General features: G+C 41.0%; 1 protein-coding gene across 13 annotated transcripts in view; it reads left to right on the top strand.

The window, feature by feature from the left end:
- Nucleotides 1-22,707, top strand: part of CASK (calcium/calmodulin dependent serine protein kinase) — a 387,068-nt gene that overhangs the window by 274,193 nt on the left and 90,168 nt on the right. For all 13 annotated transcript variants that reach the window (XM_019529070.1, XM_019529074.1, XM_019529076.1 and 10 more), the window contains one exon: nt 1,811-1,932. In XM_019529070.1, coding sequence (XP_019384615.1) covers nt 1,811-1,932 — 122 coding nt within the window. The remainder of the gene's footprint in view (nt 1-1,810; nt 1,933-22,707) is intronic.

A 22,707-nucleotide genomic window follows, 5' to 3' on the forward strand; every position in this document is an offset into this window, starting at 1 on the left:
CTCGATGATCTCCCGAGGTCCCTTCCAGCCCTAATGTCTATGAAATCTATGATCTACCAAGCCTGGAAATATTAAAAAGTAAAATCTTGCACTCATCTTGAAGGGTCCTAAAGATCCCTACAAAATGAAATATAAAAAACGTAGTTAACATTCTCAAACGAATCCTTAAACTAACCCCTGGAATGTAAAACAGGTGTCAGCACCCCTAGCACATGTGCCATAGCATGACACGCAAGGCCATTTTGCTTGGGGTGCCACAGTTGGCCTGGGCTCTGGGCATCTGCCACCGGCCACACAGCCTGGGCTACTTGCAGCAGGTAGCCAGGAGGCTATAGTATAAGCCCTGCTGCAAGCAGTGCGGGTCTGTGGCAGGTAGCAGCTACTCAGAGCCTCGACTGGCTGTGTCAGGCAGGCATGCCTGCACTCTGTTGGGCAGACTGTACACATGCTGTCCCTGGCCCCTTCCTAGCTGTGCACCCCAAGGTGTAGCCACCACCATCACAGAGCCCACCCAAGGCTCTGGAGCCCAGTACAGCTGTTTGCAGCCTCTTGGCTGCCTGCCACAGCCAACCTGGGCTCTGGGCAGCTGCAGCAGGCAGGCTGCAAACAGCTACACTGGGGTCCGGAGCCCCAGCACTGACCCTGTGATGGCAGTTGCGTGTGCAGCTCGGTGCCTATGGCAGGGAAGGGGCCAGAGCTGTGCAACCTAAGCCCTTTCCCAACCGTCCGCCCGGGCATTTCACAGCTCCTCCACCATTTGCATCTGGCACGACAAGGTTGGGGTGTTTTTGGCACTCTGGTCAAAATGTTACCAACCCCTGGTATAAAAGAAACTAGAAAGAAAATCTTGGGTAAAACGGTATATAATGTAATAAGAGATTCTTTACACTAACTTTGCTATACTATACTGCATCCGCTGTGCTCAGAAATTTTTACATAGTAGATTTTGTATAGTCTAATCTGAATGATCCCAGTTTTACCTGGATATTTGTAAGAGGAAAAGGTAAAGTAATTGATCTTCATGTTACTGAGGGAGAGTTGGGGGTTGGTTTGGTTTTTCCTAAGATTAATTAGTATAAGTATTTCAGATTACAGAGGGGTTACAGAAGCATTTTAAAGATAGAAGAATGATAAAAACTCTTTGTTATAAAAGCTTTACATTGCCAAAAGCACAACCCTGTATTAAATTGGAATATCCTTTATAAATTCAGACACCTATATCCATTTCATATTTTCATGACAGAGCTCTGAAAAGCAGAATAAATGAACATACTGAGCAGGTTTTAGTAAAATATAGAATGATAAAGCAAATGCCTACGATTGAGAATTTGTTAATCAGAGATCATTTAGCAATTTTTTCATTTCCTGGTTTGCAATTCAATTTCCTGTGCTCTTATTCTTTCTTACTTTTCCGCTTACCAACAGACAGCTGAGTAATGGGTCAGATTTTCAGATACTTGCAGCAAATGATAGAAAAATAAGACATAGATGGTTAGATACAGTAGATCCTATGTGAGCGTTCGAAATTAAAAATATATCAATCCTTATTGGTATCCCATTGAAAAGAATATACCAAAGACACAATAAAAGCAGGAGTGTGCCCTTAAACTGTTGTTTGTGAAGAAATGAAGATATATACTGAGCTACTACTAAATAATACAGTGTATTCAATAAATTCTCTAGTAGAGACTTGTTTAAAGTGCCTGTTTCATTCAGTTGTACAGAATGAAGTGAAAGTTTCCTGTTCCAAAGGTTAGTTTACCGTGAGTCTTTGCTGTATTGATTTCTTTTTCTGTTTGTGTGCCTGTAGGAGCAGTCTCACAGGTGCTGGACAGCCTGGAGGAAATTCATGCGCTTACAGATTGCAGTGAAAAAGACTTAGATTTTCTACACAGTGTTTTCCAGGATCAGCATCTGCACACTCTACTAGATGTAAGTCCTTTTATAGTAGATGATTTGAATATATTTTCATATTTAATAACTAAATATTTCTGCTTATTATGTATTTTTAAATCACTATACAATATTCACTGCTTTTCTGCATACTGCTTGCTTTTTGTTTGGTTATAAATAAGAAAATATATAAATGCAATAACTGATAAATGTAACATCAGGCAAGTATGATGACATCAAAATACAATGATTACCATGGGTTATAGTACGTGTAGAGGGTTTTAGAAATCTGACGTTGCACGGGACTTAATCACATGGAAGTGATTAATGTCTTGACTTGTAAACTTACACATTGAACTAATTATCTCTATCTACTAAAATACTGTAATTCAACAGGTTATACTTACTACTTTTGTTGATGTGTGGTTTATTGTTATGCAAGATCTATGTTATGAAAATTCTAAATGTATAGATTAAATTCCTCTTTTTACATGAAGTATTCTTAGATCATTTTGTCACAATCTTACATCAAGGAAGTTAAGCTTTTTTGTGCATAAAAACTATGATGAGTCTGTTTGAAGCATACCCAGGCAAGGCAGGTGAGAGGCATGAAACTCAAAGGAAAACTTCTGCAGTTTTTTGAAAACCAGATTGTATTGGTAACCTTGTACAAAGACACAGAGGCTCGTGCAAATGTTTTAGTCTTAAAATGCGCTTTTCAAGCAACACTAGTTTGTATATAGAGATTGGTTCCCCTAGATATGTGTGAAGCCCAGGAAGTGTGAGAGTTACAAAAGCTAGAGATAGATATCACCAATTGAAGGAAATGAGCTGCGGCACAACATTTTTGCAGCACAGCTAATGCGCTTAACTGGGTAAAACATGTCAGCCCTTGTCCAAACCTTGATGGTGCAGGACAAGGGGCAGTGTGATCTCCAGAGGCAGTTTTGGGTGAACAGGTAAACTCACCTAAACCTATCCCTGGATATCACATCCAGCAGGACAGCAGGAAATGTGTTTCGCCCAGTGAAACAGTGTTTCCTTTGATGTGGCACAACGAAGTGTAGGGACACCTATTTGCTCACTGTTCGTGCCTCCATAAAAAAATTTATGGTAGCACAAATGAGATGTCAGTTGAGATTCTGTTTCCCCCCATAGAACTAAAAACCACCTGCTAAACTCCAGACTTCTCTTGCTTAGGTTGCCACAGGCAGACTAAGCATCATTGTAGGCTTATTTCCTTCCACTGGCATGGTGTCAGAACTATTCCTGAAAATCACGTAGATGGTGTATGGTTGTTGGTTGTAGCCATGTTGGTCTAAGGACACAGGCAGGCAAGGTTCTTTGGGTAGATGTGATATCTTTTATCAGACCAACTAAATAGCTAAATAGATAGATGGTGTATGACATTAGCGATGTGAACAACATATGGGAACCCAAAATAAATAGAGATGTGCCTTCCTCAGTTTTGATTCTGGGATATATAAATATTTAATTATAAAGACAGTGGGTTGGTTTTGGGTCAGATGCTCATTCTCTGAAGTAATTTACCCAACAGAATGAAAACTGGCCAGAGAAGAAAATGCAAGGAAACACAAGGGCTTAGTTTGCAGCCCCAGGACTCCCACCAGCTGCTGCTCTCCCTATCACTCCAGCTGCTGCAGTAGCCAGGATCTCCACTTCCTGTACTGACCCCAGGTGGCAGTGTGGTATGGCACAGCATTGCAGTTCTGGGGGAGCCTGCAGCCAATGATGTGGCAAAGGAGCAGTATGTACAGTGCAAAGTAGGGGTGCGACACCTGTGCACACAATGTGGGGAGGTGCCCTGAGCTCATGCTGTTGCAGCCTGCCCTGTGTGCTGCCCCTGCTAATACAGCCCATGTGGGGTGCAGCTACCAGCTACTTAGAAATTAGATGGCCTTGATCTAGGTGAACACATTCTTCACCCTTCCTTTAATGCTGCGTCATTTTGCAGCCACAAAAGGAAGATTCATAGGGCCTGAGAGCGCCTGCCTGCACTCAAGTAATGGGGGCATTCATTGGGCAGGTTCGGGGTTCCAGTCTTCACTCCAGGCACTGTTTATTCATTTGACATTACATAATCATTGGATAAAATAGATAACGGATGGCAAAAGCATCTAGCGTGAATAGGCAGGGTTTTGTGGATGCTCAGTTGCATTCTAGGTGCTTACATTCCACCTAGAGTTGTATGTTGTGTGTTTTTTGGATCTGGACTATGGTGTTTCGGAATAAACCCTGTGAAATGCAACATTTACATTCTGTTCCATGTACACGGTCTTTATTACTTTAGTATCTGAAAGTATCTTTACACGACATGACTGTAACTCTCAACCTTTCCCCTGGAGGGGAATTATACTTGCAGGAGATTAGGGGCTTTTGGGTAGATTTTCTTACTCCATTCACCTAAGAACACATTAATTATTAGCCATATAGTACAAAACTTGTATCCAGGGAGGCATCCAAGTAAAATTGGGTATCTGAGGACGCCCTTTCTTTCATATGACTGAAATGCTGACCTATTAATACTTAGAGAAAAAAGTTCAGATATCTAGGTCCTCTCTCATCTTAGCTGTTATGCTGAGGAAATGAAAGAATTGAGTGGCTCTGTTACTGAATCCTGTTGGCAAAACATTCATGTGAGCACAGCTCTTTTACCTGAGAATGTCTAGAGGTCCAGCAACATTAATTGTGCCACAGGTAAGAAATTCTTGACTCCCTGTACTTTTGCACAGGGTTGCTCTGTTTACATACCTTTTGGTGGCACGGGCAGGAAGCTTTTCCTGGCAGTAATATCCAGCAGCGTAGCAGAAAAGTCTGACCTGTACTGCAACCATTCCATTTTGAACAAAACACTAGACTGGTGGGCTAAATTAATCTGACACAGTCCCTGTAATCTGTGAAGCTACACCATGGTGCTGTGAGTGTGTTGCGGATTTAACATCCAATTTTATGAAGGCCAAACTGTTCTCAAAATACTTTTCTTCAATCAAAGATTATTCGTCATAGAGACAAAAAGCTTGGTAGGATTGAGCCATTATTTAAAACTAGTAACAACTTTTTCTATTTTTTTTCTTTTTAACTAATCCTGTTAGCACTTCAGAGGCCAAGTGTAGCCATGGGAAAATTATCTGATTTTGCACTGCTTCATAAATCATCAACAGAATAGCAAACTGACTTCCAGTTGTTTACACTAGGACTTCACAAGCATAACTAAGCTTAGAATTCAGCCCACATCTTTTCTTTTTTAAACTGATGGCATACAGGGCAAGCCCAGGGGAGGTTCAGCAGTGCACCCCCCTTTGGCTGTGTGCTGCATGTGCAGTGTATGGCCAGCACCAGCGACCAGCATTTCCACCACTGCACATTCCTGTTGCTAATTTAGGGGGGAGGGGAAGAGCAAACATTGAGCTCTCTTAATCAGAGAGCTCAGTGACATCCAGGATCACAGCAAGAGATCGTTGCCACACCACCGCCATAATCCTAGATCCACCCATGACAGTGCATGGACCAAAATATGCCTAATTTATGCCAGAAGAATTTATACCCACTAGCACCAAGATGGAGAAGAGTTTTCTTTATGCTGCTATTACATGCTTTCTCCAACCTTTGATCTTTTTGCTGTTGGATTGACTTTTGTATTGTAGCCCCACACAGGTGGAGGTATTTGCAATAACAGCAAATTGTAAGGCAGCAGAATAATAGTAAAACAATCAGTAGAATATCCTGCAATTTTAAAGCCTTTCTGCTGTGAAGGTATAGCAAGCTTTGTTATGAGCTTTGAGTTTTATTGAATAACTTCACTGGCTCTGAATAAATGATAGTACTAATTTATCTATCACAAATGAGTTTTATTGAGTGCTTTAATATGTACTAACTCATTATAGGCAGATAAGTTATACCGCTGGCTAATTAATTTAGCCTGTAGATTTTTTTTTCAGACAAATTATTTTAAAGCCATATCTTATATTTTAGTTATTCTGCCATTCATATGGTTTTTGACACAGGCTAAAATTATTTATACTAAGGCTACTGAATTTATTGATTCATTAATCATAAGGCCAGAAAGGAGCCATTCTATTCATGTAGGCTGATCTGCATAGTTCAGGGCAAAAAATTTTCACTCAGTAGTGCCTTCATTAAGCACAGAATTACTGGTTAAATTGTAAATCTTCTTTTAGGAAGATAGCCAGTCATGATTTACAGAATGTTAAATGAAGAATCCACCATTCCAGTTGAAAGGAATGATGATCCCTGGTTTACTTTTAAGAATGTAAATTTTATTTCTAGCTTGAGTTCATGTACTTACAGTTTCAAGACACTGAATCTTTCTACATTGCTTAATGCAATACAAGGAGGCTGTATTTTGAAATAACCCTGATATAAGTACCTTTGTAGAAAAGAGTGTATGACTTTTTGTGCTAAATTAACAATCTCTATTTTATCAGAAATCTTTTGCCTGTGTGTAGGTATTTAGAAACCGTGATAAAGTCACCCAATAACTTCCCTTGGATAAATTAACTAAAATTAGGTTTTTTTAGTGTCCCAGTGGATGGCAGGTTTTCAGACCTTCGATCATTCTTGTTCCTATTTCTGAAATATTTTTAATTTTTCAGTGCTTTTTTCAGAAATGCAACTGCCAGAACTGGACACATTGTTCCAATAACAGTCCAACCAATGCTGTGGATGATCTTTTTATGTAAAAAAGAACATAAAGCGGTCATAGACATCTTGTCATTCAGCAATTCTTTTGAAAGGCTTGGTCATTCTTTTAATGAGACAGAAAGCAGCATGAATGAGAAAAGCAGTTTAATGTTTTACTAGAATATGTTAAATGAGAAATCTTTAAATCTGAAATCTTTCCAAAGCCATGCTTACTTGAGTTACAAAAAATTAAATCTGTAAAACACCCAACTGTCAGAAAATATATGTTTAAAAATATTGACACAGCGCAAAGCAGATTATTTTAAGAAGCGAAGAAGCTTTTATTTCAGCAAATTAGATTATGCATTCTGTTTGTTCACCATTGATAAAGTGCCAGCTTGCTCAGAGAAAGTCACCTGCCGGATATGAGCAGGGGGAGGGTTTGTGCCTGTCAGAAGGGTTCGGGTTAGTTAAACTTTCAGGGCAAATTATCTATGAAACATTAATTCTGCTGAGTAGGAATTTTAGAATCTACTGTGGGAGTTTTTGGTGTCAAATCAAATGTCAGTTGCATGAAAAACTGTTGTTCCTACTTCTTGGCCTTTTTCCATAAGTTAAATTTGTTCTTGTATTCCTACTCTTTCTCAAGAGTTGTCCTTATTTTTAGAATAAGCATGTGATGTATCATTCTCTCTGCTGCAATCTCTTCCTTCACTTCTAAACTAAATCTTCTCTAAAGGCAAAAGAGGAAGGATCTCTGTACAAAAGGAACGCAAGTCATCCCTTTCTTTTTACTTTCTCAGATAATACAGATCAGAAATCAAATAGGAGTTTCTTTCTTCAGCAGTTTTTAGAGTAAGCCGAATATATGCAGGATACCTCTTCAGGTTGGTAGGAAAAGGGGTTTCCTGCCATTACACTGATTTGAATTAATTTAAATAGGTCTATTTAAAACGCTGCATTATGAAGCGTTCTTCCTGCTACAATGAGAAGGCCATCCTTAACACCGGTCAAAGACTAAGGTGCTGGCTAATCCTGCTAAATGACAGGATGTGTGTTATTGCACATTTTTTATGACTGTAGCCTGTTGGTTGTGTTTATATTTTTCCTAGAATAAAATCTTTATATTTTACCTACACTTCAGAAAACATGTTCTTTGTTATCAAATCTAGTTTGCTAATCATTTTTGTATGTTGTTTTTAACAAGTTCAGAATCTAAATTATGCATTGTTATGTTGTGATATGAACAAATGCTATGGGGTGGTATGGTATAAGCTACTTTGAGAACACCATCCAACTTGTTTTGCTTACTAAGTAAATTTCTGAAAAACTCAGACACAGCTATATCATCTGTGAGCTAAAAGATCAGATTCATATGAATAACATGTACTACCCCGGTCTTGGTGTAACTGTGCTAGAATGATTTCAACATTGCTTTTGTGGATAGATTTTTGCCTAGAGTTTATAGGAAAAATTATTTTTGGGTAAGTTTCTTTTCATAATGATCTTTCTGCCTGTATGCATGCCAGAAGACATTTAATTTAGCTCTTGTTTCTCAGTGATGGTACATTACCAGTTGAAAACAAGAAAAACAACATGCATATTTTAATACAGGTTTTGGTTGTAGAGAAAAGTGGCTACCACTTTACATCAGTATATTTTGCTCATGTAGGGCCTGTCCCTATCAATGCATCTTCCTGAAACAGGCCTTTAGAACAATACCCATTATGTGGTTGTTTGTAATTGTACAAAATGACAATAAATATTAACAAATACACTTTGATGTTTAAAAAAATTACGGTTTATTACAGAAGTACTAATATATTTATAGTTAGAAATGAGTTATAAAAGGTCCTCTTAAAGCAGGGGTAGGCAAAATACAGCCTGTGGGCCAGATTGGGCCTGCCAACTGACTGAATCCAGCCCATGGGTGCCCTCACAACACTACACATGGGGCTGAGCACTACTCACTCCCATCGGGGAAGCCCACGCTACACTCCCGCCAGCGCCCACTGGCCCAGGCCCCAACCAGCAGACGCAGCTTCCAATGGGGCTGTTTCCAGTACGGCTGCAGCTGGCTGAGTGCTGCTCTGCTCCCCTCCCCTCCAGTGGTGGCTCCTTCTCCTGCTCCTGTCCTTGTTGTGCCGCTCTGGGAGAACAGGTAGGCAGGCAGGGGGGGGAAGCTTTAGCTGGGCAACTCCTGTCCCAGTGTGCAGGGCTCCAGCTCCTGGCTGCCTTCCACTTCACCCACAGGTGGCTGCTCGTTGTGCCAGGCGGACAGAGCAGGTGACAGATAGATGGGAGCTGGAGCTGGAGCCAGAGACCCATGTGCTGGGGCAGGAGCTGCCTGACTGAAGCGTGCCCCCCACACCTGCCCACCTACCCTCCCAAAGTAGCACAGCAGGGGCAGGAAGAGGAGCTGCCACTGGAGGCGAGGGGAGCAGAACAGCACCTGGCCGGCTGTAGCCACACTGGGAACAGCCCCACCAGGTGCTGTGCACTGGCCAGGGCTGGGCCTAGGCCAGCGGGTGCAGGCAGGAGCATGGCATGGGCTGCCCTGGGCAGGATTTGGCCCCAGTGCAAGTGTTGTGGGGACAGCCTTGGGCCACACTGCCCGGCATGAGCTCTTCTGCACGTGGCTGCTGCCTCCCCTTCCCTCCCCTCACCTGTAGCTGGCTTCTGGGACCTAGCACCCAGGCAGCCTGCACACACCACACTCTCCCCCCTGCAGTATGCATGGGCCCTAGCCCCGAGTTGTCACTGCCCTGTGACCCAACTCCATGATCCTGACCTCGCCTGCCCATCCCATTCCCGAACACTGCTCCCTTCGTGCCCAAAACCCCATTGAGTGTTTTGGTGAATTGTTGTGGGGGCGGGGACAGGGAGGTGCCGACCTGGCCTGCGACAGTTCATCAAAACTCCCTATGTGGCCCTCAGGCCCAAATAATTGCCCACCCCTATCTTAAAGCCATTATGTTAGAAAACTATTTATTGTTGTTTTAAGTACTTTTTCAAAAAGAACAGATTTAAATTGAACTGTGCCAACTTTATTGCACATCCCTTCCCACCTCTTTTGGAAATGTGATGATCAGAAGTATGAAGAATCATGTAGCACATTCCTGCATGTGGCTCAAACAGATTTTCCTTTTTTTATGCCTATATAAAGCTTTACGGACTGATTCATTCTGATATCCAATTTAGATCATAATGAACTTAATAAAGATAAGTAAAATATACCAATAATTTTAAGGAAAAGCAGAGTCCAATTTAATATAGTGAAACAGCTTTTTATTCCCACAAGTATATTTTTATAGACTTTATGAAAAATTTTGATTATTTTTTTTTTACTCATTGTTTTGAGAGAGATGTTGGAAGGTATTGTGCATTGTATTATATCAGCCATATTGACACTAAATCTAGAAATGGAGACATGGATGTATGGTTATTTTCTGTATTCTTGTGACACAGATTTACCATAATGATTATTTGTTTTTAAGAGTGTGTTGGACACGAGGGATTTGCCTAGGGAAAGATCTTATCAGTTCTGTATTGTCTATATTGCTAACTGAAATGAAGCCAGGATTTGCTAAAAAAGTAAAATCAGGAGCTGTTGTTATACAGCTGCCTGCACTGAAGGCTACAAGTGAAATCTGCCTCTTGTTGAGTCAAGCAGTTTGGTCACCTCTCAGGGGACAGTTTCTGTGGGTGATTCTGAATACAGATGTCATTCAATTTACAATGAAATTTTCACTCAGCAGGAGAACAATATCAGCTTTTGTGTGTTTGGGGCCAGTCTATGCTGCTAGCTTTGTCTGTGTCTGTCTGTCCTGAGCCAGTTAGCTTTAGGCAGAAGTATTTTAACCATTCATCTGAGAAGTTTGTTACATTATTTTCATATCTGCAACTCAGAGGTAAGCATATTTTCATGGTTATATCTGCAGTAGAAAATAATTCCTATAAACTTCTGTAAAACTCGCTATTTCATATCTTTTGCTAGTATACCACATAAAAAGCAACTGCTTTGTGAGAGAGTGGCTAGTCCTGTAATGTGTATTCTTGTGCTTTTAATTGTAGCTCAGTCTGCAAATTGTGTGGCCAATTTATTCTGTTCAGAGAGTTATGACATATCTGTATAATGCATATATGCAGGGCACACTGACCTTAAAAGTTCTTGATCCTGTATCTCTTATTCTATGCTGTTTCAAAGGAAAATAAGAACATACCCATTTATGGAGTTCCCTGAATATTCCTTTAATTTTTGTTTTCATTGTTTAAGAAAGCTTTTTCCAACAGGAATGTTGTTGGAACTTCTGCTTGGCCTCTTACACAATTGGATAAAACTTTTACTGTTGTTTTCCCTAGCTAACAGCCTGATGTAACTGAAATGCTCTTTTAAAAAAGGGTTTTCAGAACCTCTGCTTTCTACTGTATTTCTGCTTTAGAAAATACTTTAAAACATAACCCTATTTAGGGGAAATACAGTTTTCTGAGCAGACAATATTCATTTACTATATTGTACATTTTGATGAGAAGTAAAGTTCAGATTATTGTTTTTAGAAAGAGGATTTTTTTAGATACCCTTCTCGAATTGAAAAGAAGATCAGAGAGACTTTCTTATTGGTAAATCGGTGAAGGATCTTTTATAATGCAGAATAGAGAAGCTGGTATGTTCTGGTCAGCCTGCCATAAAATGCTTGAATCTTTTCTCATTAATTTTTATTTCGTGTTGTGTGTTCTGTATGTGAATTGGAATGGTTCCTCTTATTTTCCATATAATCACTGCATGCAATCAGTATTTGTTCTCACTACTTTGAATTTTTTTAATGTGTTAAATGTCATGAATAGGTCATGTTTTAGCGGAACATTGAAATATTCCTTTCCTATATTATTAATAGGGACCCAGGGACTTGAATTAATTGGCCCCTTGCTAAAATCCATTGTGGAACTTCTTAATTTTACAATTTTACAACACAAGCATTTGGCAGGTGGGTCTGTAATTTTAAGATGCTTATTTACTTATTTTTAAATTTAGTCTTTAATTTGTCAGTTCCCAATAAAAAAGAAAATATAAAAAAGAAAGTTTTCTTGTGTGTTGTTTTTTACAGTAGCCTCCTGGCAGAATAGCATATTACTGTTGGGGAAGCAGTTTTATCCTCTATTCCCAATAGAACAGAGTCAGGAAGCTCCAGAGAAAAAAAGGTCTGTCTCTCACAAGGTGATAGAAACTTTTTCAATTGGCTTAGAAGGGGGGTTGAAAGACAGTACAGAAAACCACTTGAGACACCACCTTCAGATGACAGGTAGGTTAAATGATCACAAAAATATGATTTTTAATTGCAGCATCTGAGCATTAAAAAGAAGTCTGGAGTTGGGGGGTCAAAAGATTCCATATGGATTTTTTTTTTTACAATAGAGTATAATTGTCTTTTAAAATATCAAATATTTTCATGTCGACATTTTTTCTTCACTTTGAATTTCAGTTTCTGCTCTCCCAGATATTTGGGCCACTGCCTTCTATGCAAGCCAGTATAATCTCAGTGTTCCCTTGTACCCCTCTGCCTGTATCCATCTGTCACTGTTGTTGTCTGATATTTTCATTATAAGCTGCCTAGGCAAGGGACCATTTTTGTTTTGTGCTTTTGCACCATCTAGAACCATGATCCGTGACTGACTTTTCAGCTTGACAGCAATACAAATGATAAATAAGAGTAATATTTTTGTTGGTTAAAATCCATTTTTTTGTCTTACTAATACTGTGTACAGTTTATCCATTATTACCCAAGAATAATGTCTCTGCAGAATTCTCAGTCAAAACATAAAATCAATTACAGCAATTATATTACTCTTGTCTATAATGAGATTCATCCATGTTGTTTCTCTCAATATTTTAGACATTTCTGGAGTGTGCATCACCTTACTATCTAGGCAATGACTTAAAAACTAGCTTAGTGCTATCTGCATGTGTACGTGTGTTTGTATATATATATGTATGAATGTGGTCTGTATATAATGTGAGTATATGTGCATGCTCTATATTTACGTGTGTGTATATACATGTAGAGAGAGAAAGTGAGCATCATTAGATGTGAGGTAGGGTTTGAGAATGCCAGGTTCATTTAAAAATATATATAACATATGTTGGTATATACAGATATTATATAAATGTGTGTGTGTGTGTGTGTATCTATATTTATAGATATAGATAGTTATAAAACCATATATTGGGACATTTGCACTGACATGGAATTCCACTGACTTCAGTGGCCTCTTTTTACATGCATGTTTCTCTTTGCAAAATTAGAACTGCCATTATATCTCCTCAGTGCTGAGACCATGATTTTTTTTTCCCATCTAAACCAGTTATATACACCCCAATTTTTCAAAGATCATGCTGGGTCCCAAAAGGTCATTGTCTCAAAAGGGGACAGTTTTACACATTCTTTTTCTAAGTTTTCCTTCTAGGTTCTGTGCAAATTAAGTCACATTTTGAAGTTTTTCCCCATAGCTTGGAGGCCTAGAAACTTTTTGGCGAAAACTGAGATCTCATTATTCCAGGAGTTAGGGTTTTCAGATATTGTGAAAGTTAGCAACAAACCAGAAATAATGTGAACACCTCAGGAGCTACCTAAAAAAGTTAAATGACATTTCCAGTTCCTCCTTGCTGAGTTTTTCCCCTCAAAATTGTGTGCTAGTCTGCACTTGGTTCACAAGTCTTTATGACAGCTAAATAAGGTCCTAGATAAATTAGTCGAAGATGATTGAAGCTTATATTTTTAGATTGCTTCTGTTTAATCCTGTGTGGCAAAGTGCTTGTGGCTGTGCAGATCCAATCTCTGATTTTTCAGGCAGCTGGTTAGTACCAGGTCTTCAACTCTCCCAACTGGGAGCCAGTTGCTGTGTGATTTGAATTCTGGACACACTGCATTTGGGTTCCCCTTTCCCCCAGCCACACAAAGTGATGTGGCAGCTTCAGAGTGAGACTCTCAGTCATAATATCTCTTTGTCTGGGATGGTGTTTTGGCTGTAGGGGCCAGAACTGGAGTTGAGGCCCATTTGGTCTTAACCCATCAGTTTGTATTTAGTTCATTGGTCAGTTAACCTTGGGGTTCCTGTGCTGAGGTACAGAAGAGTGTTCACAGCCTTCTCCACCTAGAATTTGGGGCTCTTCCCTAGTGCTTATGTTCACTCATGTCTTTTAAGAAGTAGTTGCCAGCTGGTCACATCTTTGGAAGCTAATCTGCCATCTCATTGCTTTCAGACACCCTTTGAATTAAGGCCCTGATTTAGAAAAAATACTGTATTTACTTGAATACAAAACAAATCCATCCCCACCGCACCCCACTTCCCCAATCAGCATGGCAGGGGTAGAGGAGCCCCTTGTCTTATATGCATAAAAGGAAACCCCATTAAATAAATTTTCCATCATTAAACTGCTGTCAAAAGCAGCATGTGCTCAGTAATGGAACCCGCCTATGCAGTTGATTAAATGCAGCCAATACTGAGCATCACTGTAAAAATCATGGCTCATATTTAGGATGACCATATATCTCGGGCAAACTTGGACAATACTAATCTGGTCCTGGCTGATTAGTCAAAAGTCCTAGAGCAGAGTCTGGCAGTGACACAGCGGCATGGTGTGCCAGGTAGACAGGCACCGCTGCTGCTGGGCAGGAGCAGGGTGGGCAGACTGAAGCATGGTAGTACCTGCTGACAGCCCATCTAAATAAGATGTATGATAGTGCCCATTGTAGTCATGGTGAGCCACTACTTTCAATACACTTCTTCAACTTCCTTTTCAGTCTTGTGGCTTAACTGTGCCTTTCTTTCCCATTTCCTATTATACCTGTTTCTTCACCAGCCTTAAATATCTTGCAAACATCATCAAATGGGGCCCCAAACAGCTCACCTAGAATCCCTCTGGTTACCTCCTTTCTCAGCCTGTCACATAGGATTAGTGTGGCCCTGCCCATCATGAGGTAAAGCTGGACCAAGTTACGCTACACCTTACCTACATATAAATTTTTGGAAGATCACAGGACTTGCAACAAGAACACCCATTTCCAGTCATGAGTGGTGGGCTAATTAGTACACAGATCCTTTGTCGGGAGTATCTGGAGTGTGGGTACAAATGTGCTGCTTATGTGTGTGTTTGTAGTTAAACTTGCAGTAGTTTCAAAAAAAGGTAAAATGCATCATTTCTAGATTAACTAAATTCATGGATACATGTACTAATTTGCCTATTCAACTCACTACAAGCATGTTTACTTCAAGGTCAGTGTTTTCAGCTTTGTCCCTCACTTGTGCTCAAGAAAGGGAGGGGGAAGGACTGCAGGGGAAGAAAGCTTGGGGGGTGGGGAGGCAGATGGTAAGGGAGCTTCCTGATCCCCAGATATTTTTTCCATGATGTAGCAGTGAGAGGGGCAAACCTCCAATAATTAGATTCTGTATATAAAAAAAATTACAACAAATTATCAATTTTCCATGTAAAGAATCTAATTATTGGGATGTCAGCTTATTCAAGGAGATATGGTAATTAGGTATAGGTTTAGTCCTACTGAAATAATAATTATTCATGGTCTTGAAGTTGTGCATATATTGAAGTACCTTACTAAATTATGACCTAAGACTAGGAAGCTAAATTACTTTAAAACACAGGACCTATGCTGGGTTTAATACTCTCATTTGTTATACAGAATGTTCCACTGCTGCTACTGTATGCAGAACTTTAGAAATGTAGGGCTGGAAAGGACCTTAAGAGATCTTCTAATCCATTCCGTTGTACAGTGGAGGATCAAGTCTACCTTGGCCATCCCTGACAGATGTTTGTCTGACTTGTTCTTAAAACCTGTTACGTAGGAGATTCTACAACTTCCCTAGTAGGTTATTCCAGGGCTTCCCTACCTTTATAGCTAGAAAGTTCTTTTAAATCGCTAACCTAAAACTTCACACTGTTTAAGCTAATTTCTTCTTCTTTCATGAGTGAACATACTGATTGCCATCTTCTTTATTGCAGTTTAATGTATATTGGAAGACTGTTATCATGATCTCCTCTGCCTTAGTCCTGTCTTACATACCTTTCTTTTCTAAAAAGGTGTATCATTCTTGTGGTCTGCATCATCACTCCAATACTGCCATTCTAGTGCTTGTCTCTTAACTCTTTCCATCTCTGTCAAAGTGTGGTGGTCAAATCTGGATGTGGTTGCAAGCAGAGATGTCACCAATACTGAGCAAGGGGGGATCTAGTGACCTGTTACAAACTAGTCAGAGGGGACCAGCAGGCATTGGAGGAGTCCCTGTTCCCTCAAGCACTACCAGGAGTGACAAGAAATAACAGTTACAAGCTGGCAGAGGGTAGATTCAGGCTAGATATCAGGAGGCGCTACTTCACGGTCAGGGCGGTTAGGGTCTGGAACCAACTACCAAGAGAAGAGGTGCTGGCTCCTACCCTGGGGGTCTTTAAAAGGAGGCTGGATGCACACCTTGCTGGGGTCGTTTGACCCTGGTGCTCTTTCCTGCCATGGCAGGGGGTCGGACTAGATGATCTGCTCAGGTCCCTTCCGACCCTACCAATTATGAAACTATGAAATTATAAATAATTGCCTCCCCAGCAAACATATGGCACCCTTGTTAAGACATCTCGTTAACACATACAGAATGAGATGTGAGCAACGGGATTACATCCTGTTTTGTTTGTGCACCACTATAACCCCAAGATCCCTTTCTTCAGAACTAATGGCAAAAGCTTATTCTCCATTTTATATTTATTCGTTTGATTTGTTCCTTCCCAAGTGTACTACTTGCTGCTATTAAATTTCTTCTTGTTCATTTTGACTATTTCTCTAATTTATCAATATCATTTTGAATTACAATCCTGCCGTCCAAGTGCTTATAAACTCTCCCAAGTCTGTTTCATCGACACCATTTGTACATGTACTCATTAGTCCATCATATAACTTGTTAATTAAAATATTGACTATAACCAAGCCCAGACAGACTCTTATTGAGCTCCTTTTGAAGTGCTTTCTTGTTTTACAGTCAGTCATTGACAAGTACATGTAAATGCATAGCTTCAAGTGATAACTTGAACTGCTGAATTTTTTCATTACTATTAACATTAACATGTTATTTGGAGTAAACTGTTTTGTCAGCTTTATACATTAACTCTAATCTTCACATTATATTGCAGTACAATAAAACCTTGTAATATTTTAGTAGCCCTTGCTTTCCTGGCCAAACTATAGACTTGTTTATACTTGAAAGGTAATTCAAATTAAGGTAAAATGTGAATTTAAAGTGTTATAGCTATTCCTGATTAATTTTGTGTGGACACAATTATTGCAGAATAAAAGTGCCTTTCTCCTGTTTTGCATAACACAAAGTGGATAGAGAGGTACCTCTTTTAGTCCATTTAGGAAGCAGTCTAAGCTAATTTTGTAAAAGACGCACATGGGCATCCACATAGGGCATTACAGAATTTTAGGGTCAAAAGGGACCTCAAGGAAAAATCTTGGTCCAACCCCCTGTACAAAAGTAGGAATGCCATTCCTAAACCATCCATGTTAAATGCTTATGCTTGAAAACTTCCAGTGAAGGAGATTCTACAATTTCCCTGGGCAATGCATTTTACTACCTTACTGTTCTAACAGTAAGGAGTTAGCATAGAGTGGTTCTACCACATAAAATTTGCACCCTAGTTTATTACATTTTGCTGAAAATTGAGTAAGTAGGAAGGGAAAGAGGGAGACGCATGGAACCGTTGCTTCACATACACAAATCTATGGTTTCAGGCATCTCTGTAAACACTGTGGATCAACTAAACAGTTAATGGCAGTCACTACAAGTGTAAAAATAGCCTCCGTCTCAATTTTGCCCATCCCTTCAACAGAGTTTAAAACCACTGACACCCTGAATGACTTTTCTCCCAGAGAAAACAAATTAGAATATGCCCCTCCAGTCCCTCCCTACCAAAGAATCTCTTCAGGAGGAAAAATGGAGGTTGGTGGTATGGCACAAGGAATAAACAGAAGAAACACAGAGCCCTCAACATCAGAGAGGGAGCGGTTGCAGGGAACCCCAGAATGAGGTAGGGAATGGAGGATGGGACAAAAAGCTTGTGGGGGGAAAATGGAGGCCAACAAGGAGCCCCAGATTTGTGTGTTGTTCTTGACCAACAGATAGGGATGCACTGATAGAGATTTTTGGGGCTGATACCAATATCTGATTTTCAGGGAGGCATATTGGCTGATACCAATCCAATTTCTGATACTAGCCCAGCAACTTGGAGAGCTGCATGCAGCTGGTAAGTCTGGTGTGGTGGAAGAGGAGGGAAGGAGTAAGGGGGAAAATCAAGGCCCCTGCCATGTGGGAAGAGTGGGGCAGGGACTGAAGCAAGCGAACCCAGCCCGCCCTGCCCCAACCCATGCAGATCACCCCCCCATGTCCTCCCAAACAAGTGGCGGAAACAGCAGCAAGAGTCGCCAGACCAGCAGGCAAGGATTGGACCAGCTGCTCCTGGATGAGCAGCGTGCAGTGATAGGAACTCCTTGTACCCAACAGATAAGCCATGGCTCTGTCCTGCTTCTGCTCCTCCCCAGCTGGGCAGCGCTTGCCCCTGCTCCATTCCTCCCTCAACATGGGGGCCTTGATCTGCCTCTCCTCCTCCCTCCCCTTCCACCACACCAGATTTACCAGCTGCCAGGCTGTGCTCCTTGCTGCCTGCCTGCTGCACTGTGGCTGTGTGCATGTATGGACATCAATTGACCCAATTATTGACCACATCAAGCTGATTTTCGATGCAATAAATTTTCATTATATCAGTGCCGATCTGATATCGGACCAATGTATCGGTGCACCTCTACCAGCAAAACATGTGACCCTCTAGACAATATCTACGTGTAAATGGTTTTCCTTTTGCCTGTCGCTAATGCTTCCTGCATTAAATATGTTTATTCAGTCCTAAGCTTTGCTTCCCATGCTTTTTGCTATTAGCAGCATATGTCTGCTCCCTTGGATCAGCCGTGTTGTAGAATTTTATTAAATTGTGCTTTTTTTCTTTGGCAAACTTCGACAAAGCTAGTTTTTAAAAGTGCAGTCACCATCTGGCATAACTCAAAACATCTGTTATCATTTGTGGAGGGGTACTGTTTCCACAGTAAATGGGAGTGCATCACTTAACTGATATTATTTTTATGATGAACCTTAAGATGACATTTCTGAAAATCCAGAGTATTAAGGCTAATTATTATGTTGTGGTCCTGGTTGATTGTAAATATACTTTTAGGCCTAGGTTGTCTGTCCCCTCCTGCCCCCTCTTTTGTGTCCTTGAGCAAATTTTGCAACTTCTTATTGCCCCAGTTTTCCCCCAACGTTAAAACAATTGCACAAATTGACAAATTGAGTTTCAAAATGAAGTCTACAAGACATTAGTGAAATAATAACATTAAAGAGTTGCATTTAATAACATTAAAGAGTTGCATTGTGGACGTAATTCCTTTCCCCTAATCTTTATCTTTAGATTGCAAGAAGTTTGTATCTGTGCATCTTAAGAATAATATACTCTGGCTCCTAGTGGAACAAAAATGCCATATTTATCCATAGCCCACCCTCACCCCCAAATAAGACCTGGTTTTTGGAGTGCGAAATGTGGTGGGGGGGAAGACTTTTAATTGAAAAAGGGTAGAGAAGCAGGCAGTCATGAGTGTATTCAAGATTTTGAAGAGTAGGATGCAATGACCAACTCTACAGGGGTTGGCTGCACCTGGCAAGTTCCAACCTCTTTCTTCCCCACCCCACTCCCAGGGCCAGCAGAGCAGTAGCTGGGGACTTTTTTTACGTCTCTGAATCAGAATCCTGCCGCCTCTTGCTCTCAGCACCCTCTTCCCTCCCTTCCTGTCTGTGCTCAGCAGTACCTTCCTTCCCCTCCCATTTTCTCCCTCCTCCATTGAGCTCATCCACTGTCCCCAGTGGATGCAGGAGTAAGCAAAGCTCCAGAGCAGATGTTGGCCAGCCAAGCTGGGCTGCATAGGGAGTGAGGCTCAGCCAGGTACATCCGCAGTAGTGGACAGGTTCCTTCTCCCTATGCCTGCTTCTGGATTGGCAGGGAAAATTCAGAAGGATTGGCAAGGAAAAGGACCCTGCTTGGGGAAAGGTGTGTGGTATGCAAATAAATATGACAGTGAATTCTCCACGGCTGTAATTTGTTCATAATTAATGGACATGAAAGGTGAACACTTAACATCATAATCAGTGTCTTATAAGGATAAGACAATCCAGAATTTAGCTGCATAGCAAAACTTCAGTAGTCCCCCTACCATGTGCATCTTTAGAATATCTCTCTCACTTCACCTATCCTATTTTATTATGAGCCAGCCTTAGAGAACACTATGTAGAGCTGTTTCTCTCTCCTAGCCTTTCTCCATGCTAATGGGCATGCCATATACCAGTCTCTCACATTGCTTGCACCTAATCATCCAGAAGCATCTACTCACACTTCTAATTTACTGTATCAACAGTAGTAGAGCCCCAGTCAGGATTGGAACCCGTTGGTGTTAGGTGCTGCTCAAGCAGATGAGGTACAGTCCTGTACCAAGAGATTTTCAGCTTAGATGACTAGGACATACAGCCACTGAGATGCAGGTAAATATGCCTATTGAGATGCAGGTAAACAGATCTCAGTTTTAAAGCAGGGGTGTCCAACATAAGCCCCATGGGTCAGATCTGCTCTGAGGAGCCATATAATCTGTCCTGTGGGTCACTGGACTGGCCCTGTGCACTGGCTTCAGTGTCAGTCCAGATCAGGCCATACCAGAACCAGAAAGAAGGACTGATCCAGCAGGGTGCCACATGCAACATGTACCCTATGCCAGCCCTATGTGCAGTGCACACAGCCAGTTCAGCCCTGGGGCTCACTGTATACACAGCATGTAGTGCTGGCACAAGGCACCTGCTAGACCTGGTGCTGCACACAACATAAGGAGTCCGGAGCACAAGCTGCATGTGCCCCCTGTGCTCCCTGCAGTGCTGGGTCCAGCTGACATGCAGCAGGTGCCCCTCGTGTTGCATTGCCCAGCTAGCCCCAGGGCTGACGCATGCTTCATGTGACAATTAGGATGGACTTGGCACCCTGGGTGCTGCAGGGGGTTTTAGTCTTGGTTTGGCCCAGTGACTGTGGGCTGGATGAGTGTGACACACCTACCTTAAAGTATTACCTGTTTGTCACAGGGATTGAGAGGAAATTGTACAGCATAGTAATATTGATTTGTTGTTTTGTTGTATACTGAACATTCTCTGTAGCTTTAGGTATTGAACACTGCCAGAGCCAAGAGGCTGCTTTTGTGAGCTAGTTATTTGATTTATGTTAAACTCTAGTGTGATATTTGGAGCTGGCCTGGAATTGGCTCAAAGAACTATATGGGCGTCGCTGAGCAAAGTTTCAGACTGAGAGAATGATGGCAGTCTGAACAAGTGTCTTATTTTGACTGAACTGGTTTGTTCAGTTGTACTTTCCAAGGTTGTTCCACTTGCTATTATTCAGGGTCATCTGTTATGATCTAAATATGAAGAAGCTACTGTTATTCACTGGTCTAGTAAACCAAGGCATTGTAGGAGAAAGAAGCTAAATGTAAAAACTTTCAGAAAAGAGAAGGGCACAAAAGAAAGAAACTGATGCGAATAGAAAAGAGACAGCAGGGAAGGAAGAAGAGGGGGTCATGAATTATAAGAAAGGAAAAGCTACCAGAAGAGTCATCCTAGGAGGGGAGAGAAATGTTTTAAAGAAAAAAATAAGAAACCGCATATTAGAAACTACCTGTAGCAGTTTTGATTGTTTAAAATTAAGGTGGAATAGCTTGCAGATTTATTCACAGTAATGTTCACTCCAGTGATCATTCAATTAATACTTAGTCAAATACACAAAATATACATTCTGATGTTTCTAACATTACATACAACTAAATTAGAAAAAAATAGCAATTGTATATAATTTTTAACTATTTGCCATTGCTAGAAAGCTTTGTGGTATTATGTTATTGCTTAAAGCCCAGTATTCAGTAGTTCAGGGCCCAGAAAGATTCAAGTAAAATGATGTTCATTCTTTAATATTCACAGCCTTGGTGTAGTAAAAATACTGAAAATAAATATTTTATTATATTTTCATGCAATGTGTATGAAAGATGAATGCAGGGCAGATTTTGATTCTTTCTGTGAATTCAAGAGATAGCATAACTACTTTATGCTATATCAGGGCCAAGCTGTGTTATCTCCTACACCAGTGGTATGCTATATAAGGCCCATGATCCAGGCTGAGACATGCAGCGTGTCCCAGACCAGCCCGCGTGCCATACACTGCTCGCTGGCCTCATCCCCAGCCCTATGAAGTACACATGGTATGTAGAGATGGTCTGGCATACACGGTGTGTACAAAGCCAGTCCAGGGTTCACACTACACGTAGCACTCACACCAGTTTGTCCCATAAACCAGTTCCATGCTGTTCACCTAGCCCAGTATTTTTCACCCTGTAGTTCGTAGACCCCTGGGGGTCCTCAAACTGTGTCTTGGGGGTCTGCGAAAGATGACTGATCAACCAAAAGTATGTGAATACCCACACTTACAATTCAAAGGGGTCCACACATCCATTGGAAATTTCTAAAGTGGTCTGAACCTCCATTGGAAATTTTTTAGGGGTCCGCAAATGAAAAAGGTTGAAAACCAGTGATCTGGCTCATGGGGCTTGGTGAGTTTGATACCCCTGTAGTATACCATATGTTGCGCTAAGGAATTCCTTCCAAACCCAGCGTTTGTGGAGAGAGTTTTAAATGCGCTGTTTCTCAGAGTGGGTATTTATTTTTATTATGGTAAAAAAATCCGGTAAAGTAGAGAACTTTGCAACTTGGTTTGCTAGTCTCTCTTTCTCACTCTTGGTTTTTACACTATATAGCTGGAAATTGAGAAAGTTTGTATGTCATATGTTTGCAAATACAAAATCTATCCTAAATGCAAGGTTTCAAATGTCAGTAAGTCAGGGGCAACACGTAGTGGGGTACACACGGGTGCACGTGCACCCCCTGAGCGTGGCAGTGCACACCCTAGAAAAGGCACCGCTGACACTGTGGGTGCCTGCAGAGAGTCGCCACTCACCACCCCGCCAGCATCTG

Source organism: Crocodylus porosus, unplaced genomic scaffold (genome assembly GCF_001723895.1).
Source record: "Crocodylus porosus isolate Cpor-Errol unplaced genomic scaffold, CroPor_comp1, whole genome shotgun sequence".
NCBI classification, from domain to species: Eukaryota; Metazoa; Chordata; order Crocodylia; family Crocodylidae; genus Crocodylus; species Crocodylus porosus.